Source organism: Quercus robur, chromosome 4 (assembly GCF_932294415.1).
Source record: "Quercus robur chromosome 4, dhQueRobu3.1, whole genome shotgun sequence".
Classification (NCBI taxonomy): domain Eukaryota; kingdom Viridiplantae; phylum Streptophyta; class Magnoliopsida; order Fagales; family Fagaceae; genus Quercus; species Quercus robur.
The window spans coordinates 71,619,570-71,626,414 of record NC_065537.1 but is presented as its reverse complement, the minus strand read 5'-3'; the positions used below and the strand labels follow the sequence as shown (position 1 = coordinate 71,626,414).

The 6,845-nt window shown below is 34.4% G+C and overlaps 1 protein-coding gene across 1 annotated transcript; it reads right to left on the bottom strand.

Annotated features, from left to right (window-relative positions):
• Positions 1 to 1,458: 1,458 nt before the first annotated feature.
• LOC126723580 (thioredoxin-like protein CITRX, chloroplastic) lies at positions 1,459 to 6,262 on the bottom strand. The gene is made up of 4 exons (XM_050427145.1): positions 5,941 to 6,262; positions 5,513 to 5,635; positions 2,185 to 2,265; positions 1,459 to 1,885 (listed from the first exon to the last, which is right to left on the bottom strand). The coding sequence occupies exons 1-4, from the start codon at positions 6,190 to 6,192 to the stop codon at positions 1,769 to 1,771; spliced, it is 573 nt and encodes a 190-aa protein (XP_050283102.1). The 5' UTR covers positions 6,193 to 6,262; the 3' UTR covers positions 1,459 to 1,768.
• Between the last annotated feature and the right edge of the window lie 583 nt (positions 6,263 to 6,845).

Sequence of the window (6,845 nt, the reverse complement as noted above, 5' to 3'; positions counted from 1 at the left end):
TTGTGTTCTTGTTTTTTGTAGCATGTTGTGTTTGTATTGTGAGCATGTTGTGTTTGATTTTGAATTTTGTGGGTTTATGTTTGTATTTTGTTTTAGTGTTTTTTTATATTTTTTTCCTGTTTTAATTCTGATTTGTCTTTCTTAATTTAATTAAAATTTGAAAGCATTTATTTTTATGTTTCAAAATTTTGTTTTGTCGGTGGTTGTTGGCTATAATGGCGTTTTGAAACATTGCTATAGCCAATTTTTTTTTTTTTTAAATAAAATAAAATAAAGGTCCATACATATAGCAGCGTTTTAAAATACTGCTATAGCCTAATAGTGGTGTTTTTGTAAAACGCACTATAGGTCTATAGTTACGGTACAATAATGACATTGTGACACTACGGTAGAAAACATCATTATAGCTCAATTTGGGTTATAGTAGCATTTTTAGGACTTCTAGTAGCGTTTTTCAAATGCCATTATAGGCCCACTTTTTTTTGTAGTGTGAGATTCTAACTTGACATTTCAAGAATATTGTTCATTTCATACTTTGTATAATTAAGAATTTTGTTACTTTACCCACATTTCTAATGAATTGTACAAAGTTGCACACAAAAGTAAAGAACTTATATGCAGCCCAATGGGTTAAATAAATTATACGCTTCTACAAATTAAAATATAGGAAAATCAAACTTGGGTCATCCACTCCCAACAACTGTAGCATCTTAAAATTTGGTAGATTTCGAAGACTATTTCACACAGAGGTCTAAAATTTATTCAAATGTATCCTTGTAGAAACTCGTAAAGTATTTGAGATAAAATCCTCTAGTGATTACCAATTGCTTTACAAAGATATATAGTTATACACACAACCACATCTTAAAATCAACACGAATAATTCTAATTAACTCAACTATTAGTCTTTTGTCATCGAATTAGATACTAGATACCATTGGTTCAAATTTTATCATATCTTAAATAAATAAATCAAACAATCCGAACTATATGATATATCCCATTTATTGGTTTTTGCATTGCAATCTCTACATTAGAGTGCAAGGATTTCGACTTGCTTACAAAAGGCTCAATCATAAAATGGGTTTTGAGCAGCATCAAGCAATAATCCAACACAGGGAATGAGCAGATCACACAAGGCCTGTTAGGCTGTAGCTATAGAGCCACATGACCTGCTCTATGAATGGCACAACTTTATATCAATCCTTCATGCTGGTCTGTCGGTGATTTCGCCGCACATCTGTGTAGGTCTCATCTTATTATGCATCCACACCATAGGAGTGGGATTGAAGTTGAACTCATCTTATTTGCAGAATGTTAACCCTTCGCATTATGCCAAAGAAGTACAAGCAGCTTTCCGGCAAAGGTTACAGCTAATAATTAATTAATTTTTTTTTTTAAAAAGGCAACTAGAAGTCTCAACAGGACATGTCACACCTAATTCCAAGATTTTCCTGCTTGCAGAATAAGGTTGAGACATATATCATCCCCCTCTTTTAATAGAATGCACATAAATTCTCGAATGCAAACGTTCCTACCACCTATCTATCATACATCATATAGCTACACAATTTTTTTTTTTACTCTAAAGCAGTATCTCAGTTACACAAATTATAATATTGAAAAACTCAAATTAGTCACTGAAAGGCTTATACCATCATACCATCATCAACAGCAAAAATCAGAGGCCTCCAAATCTGTCTGCTCACAAACTAATGTTTCACTTTTTTCTTTTTTTTGGCTGGGAACTAATGTTTCACTTGCTTCTTCACAAATCTTTATCAATTATATCCCGCATCATTTGTATTGGGATAAGCCCCTCAGTCCGGATTGCCTCTTTATTTGGATCTGGACTGATAAAAAATAGTGTTGGCAAGCCTCGCACCTGAGACACAAGGAGCTCAAATAAGTTTTCTTTTTTCTTTATAGTTGTATGCCAATAAATTCGCAGAACATAATATTCTATGGTGCTGGTATTGCAACAAAAATCTTATTGCTAGAGAACATTTATGACATGTGTGGCTCTGGATAAATAGCAGTACTACATCAGCCCAACATATCCAGAAAATATCCTCTGACATTAAGGCACAACATTACTATGGCATTCCTGCTTTCCTGTCAAGAATTTCTCGATGCAACCTACAGAACTTCAGGGGGGAAAAAAAATTAAAAGCAAATGGTTACCTGCATGTCCCGTGCGAATTCATACTCATCATCTGTATCGACCTTAACAATCATTGCATTGTTCGCATACTCCACAGCAAGCTGCAATTAAGAATCCAGATGCAAAGATTAGTCATGAGATCACAAACCCTAGAATAAATCATACTATCATGACAATTACTTCTTTTGATAAATATTTTAACAAAAATCCATGAATTTTAGAACAAGAAATTTCTGTGTCCCAAGGGATAAAATCTTGGTTACAAAAATTTCTAAATAACCCGTAAACACAATATGTGATGAACTAAATTTTGAATGATAAGAAGTACAGTAAGACTCCCTTTCTCCCTCTCAACATCTGTTCATGCAGCATTGGTTTTGACTTAAAATTCCAATGCTGTTGAATTCCAAATTTGGCAATTTTGCTTCTACTACTAAATAATGATTGTCTATTTCCAAATTCATTGAAATCAAAAGCTACCTGATGTCAAATCTTATCAGTTTGTTAATCAAATTAAGAAAATTAGTCTACCATCTCTCTCTCTCTCTCCAGCATGTCCGTTGGGCAACATCTGTTCATGCAGCATTGGTTTTGACGTAAAATTCCAATGCTGTTAAATTCCAAATTTGACAATTTTGCTTCTACTGCTAAATGATGATCGTCTATTTCCAAACTCATTGAAATCAAAAGCAACCTGATGTCAAATCTTATCAGTTTATTTATCAAATTAAGAAAATTAGTCTATCATCTCTCTCTCTCTCTCTCTCCAGCATATATGTCAGGAAACATCTGTTCATGCAGCATTGGTTTTGACTTAAAATTCCAATGCTGGTGAATTCCAAACTTGGCAATTTTGCTTCAATTACTAAATGGTGATTGTCTATTTCCAAATTCATTGAAATCAAAAGCAACCTGATGACAAATCTTATCAGTTTGTTTATCAAATTAAGAAAATTAGTCTATCAACAGCCCTGATAAGCTTGTCAAACAAAGAGGTCTATAAAAGCTGCTAGTGAAACAGAATATCACTTCATATAAAATTCTAAGCCACCATAAATTTGCATCACAAGGGAGAAGGCTAATGTGTACAGCCTAACCTGGAATTGATATAAATCAGAATTAACATGTAAAAATAAGTTGTTTGAATCAAAACAGAATTTTTTATTCCTTTCCCAGCATCTACTAATCTTAGACAACACTAAGTCATCATTTTGAAGTAGAGATCCTAGGAATGATCAAGCAGACATGCACAGACTTTGTGCTCACAGCATAACAACTAACAAGTTTAATACTGCCCACAACAAATTCTTAAATCCAAAATAGAAGATAACTTCGTTTTTTGTTGTTCATCAGACTGCTTTCTACGAAATAAACAGGCTAGCCACGCCTCCTTGAGATAAGATTATGTAAAAGCGTAAATTCTCCGATGACGAAACATATTCACATCAGTATCATAAGTCAATATCCCCATAGAAAAAAAAAAAAACCAAAGCAATGATCTTTCCAAGATTTTGTCCTCTGTTGAAGTGATTTTCATTGACCATTTGAAAAGGAAGCATGAAATATGGTCAATTCTTCATGATCAATTTATTATTATTATTTTTGGTTCTCAAAAAAAAAAAAAAAATTATTATTTTTAAAAAAAACTTGTAATTTATATTTTTTGAGCAATGCAGCTCAAGAAGAGCAGATTCAGTCCTGCTTAAGTTTTATACAGAAGTTTGGATGAATTTACAACCCAACCACCTGCAGTCAGCTGGCATGAAGTTGTTGAAACTAGCAGGTCAAGGGACATCGGCAAGGGAAAAAAAATTTATCCTGATAACATATGTAAAATATTTAAAGGGTATCTCTTTTTTTGCGTTCCTAAATCTGTACCTAACTGCTCATCCCAAATAATTGAGAGAGCTACCAAATTCGGTCCAATACATGGCCTTGTAAAATTCACAGAATGAAAAAGACCACATGAGAAGCACCACGCTATGGAGATAGAATATGAACCCAATTTAAATAAGTGAAGAAGTGAAAATTTATAAATAACAGTCTCTACAAATGAAGAGATATATGAAAAATTCCTTCACTGTGAAAACTGAGAATCTGTAATATACAATTCTCAAAATGCTATTCATCAGCAACTCCAACAAGAATCTTATTTCTGTCAATGATTTTCAAACCAGCTCATGGACAGCTGAGGTATAGCATCGTAACTATTAAATATTGGACATAGTCCGACACACCAATGCTGCTCCAAAACAAGTCGAATCATGTGAAAATAAGTCTAACAGCATTAAAATATAATTGTTTGGAGACCGGAAGCGAATTACAAAAAGGAACCAAAGCATAACTGCTCCAATACCAGCTAATGAGTTACCTATTTTGATAATTCTCCAAGAGCCATAACCCATTGTTCAAAGAAGTAGGTATACCAGCCAGTCAAAACTGTTAAATGATCACCTAAATATATCAAAGCCATCAACTGAAGCACCTAATCCAAGAATTTGAGAAGATAAAACTGATCAACCTCAGTTCACATGACTGAGTCAACATGACTTAACTCTGGTTGAACATGGTCCGCCCATACTCTCCTTTCATCTGGTTGAATTAATTAATTACACAACCATCTCAGTATCATGATTGCCAACCAATCTACCAAATGTACAACTCTTACAATATTCAAAAAGAACAAATGAGTTAGTTAGGAACTTCTAACTCTTAAAAAATGGTACAAACATGTCATATAGTCTCACCGTAGCCCCTCCCCCACCTTCTTTTCTCCTAGGTTTCTTCACACATTACAAAGTTAAGGGAAACTACACTTTTTCTACCTATAATATATGGTGAATTTGTTTGCCAAACCTATGGTTTAATAAGTTACACTTTACCTTCTTGAGATTTGTTCCACTAATCTCCTTCAAAATTTAATTTCATAACACGTGTACACAAATAATGTGCTTGTAGAAATATGACACTTCATCCATTTTTCAATTAGTAAATCAGTACTTTAATGTCCCGTGATTTAGGAAAAAGAAAAATACCCAGTTGTGGCGCACATGTGTTTATGGTTGTTGACTATATAGTAATGTTTAATGGCAGTTGTAATTGATATTAGCAGAGTATACCTCATGTGCATAAACTATAATTTTCCCTACAAATTATATCTCCATCAAAGCCATCTATAGAGCCTCAGGCAGGTTAAGTGTAAAGGGGGATATCTATACCATGACTAGTTTGAATTACAATTAAAAAACATGAGCAGTTAATATATGTTAACACTTTAAATTGCAAGCACAGCACTAGAGCTACTATTAGAATTGCCTTAAATATTATAATGCAGATATCGAACAATACCATTTCGAGTTCTTGGGCCATCAAAATACAGGGTCCACACCATGTTGCATAGAAATCAATGATAAGGGGTACACTCCTTTCTCCCTTTACCAGCTCCTGAACCTCCTGAGCTGACAACTTCTTCTGCTCACCCAACACAACAAACATATGCATTAAACTTCAAGCTCAATCTGGATGCCCAGACAACATTGACATTAATATATGGAAAAAGATTAAAAAATTTCGAACCCAATTTTGTTTCCAAAAGAATCTATACCGTAAACTAAAACCCAGAATTGAATTTATCAAAATTCTTTAACTTTTCTTGTTTTTTCCAACATTTTCAAAGAAATCATGCTGAACCCACAAAACAAAAGCAAATTTACAAGAACACAACAACTTATAATAGGTAATGACAATGTCAATGAGAGTTTGTGTGGGACACATACCACAAGATAGTCTTCTCTAACATGCGTGCCCTGAGGGGGTTGGCAAAGCAACCTTGTTGGGTGTGTTGAGAGTGAGAAAGGTGGGGTCTTGGTGGTGGAAAAGAGTGAGTTTTTGTGGTGGGATTTCAAGGAGTGAGGAAGAGAAAGGTGAAGAGGAGGAGGAGGAGGAGGTGTTGAGGAATGAAAGGAGAGAATGGGGGAGAGGGTGGTGGTTATGCTATGAGCAGGTGTGTGGATTTGGAGGAGAGCCATTTTTAGCTATTTGGGAGAGAGAGAGAGAGAGAGAGAGGGAGGGAGGGAGGGAGGGAGTTGGAGGGGAAGGGGTTTTAAGGTTTAACTTTCAAAGCATTGACCCTGCATATGGGTTTTGTTTGAAGTACAGCAAAATCTAGGTAGTGGATATTGTTGTTCTGTTTGGCTCTTAGGAGATTTGTAGTCCTACTTGGAACTGGGATTTCTCCGCACCAACACATCATAAGAGATACCAAATTACCAATCATACTACCACTACTCTCTCTCTCTCAAAAGGAATCATATTCATGGGGAGAAATGATTTGTAAGGAATGAGACCCTAGCTCTTGTAATTCCCGTATCACCTTGGACACTCCCATGTGTTTAATTTTTTTTTTTTTTTTTTAAAAGTAAGACAATGTTCTAGCAATTGGTAGTTTGTGACTTTGTGGTATGGGTTGGCAAGGAAAACAAGAAGAAAAAGTCGATAGGCATAACTTTTATGTACTATAACTTTGATATTGTTGATTTTGAGTGATGAAGAAAAAGTTATAGATCCATCTAAAAATGATGGTTCACTTATCAAAATTAATTATATCATCAAATTGTAACAAAAATGTGTGAACCCAGAAGAATTGAAAGAACTCATTCCCTAAATTAATGGTTTGAAAGAT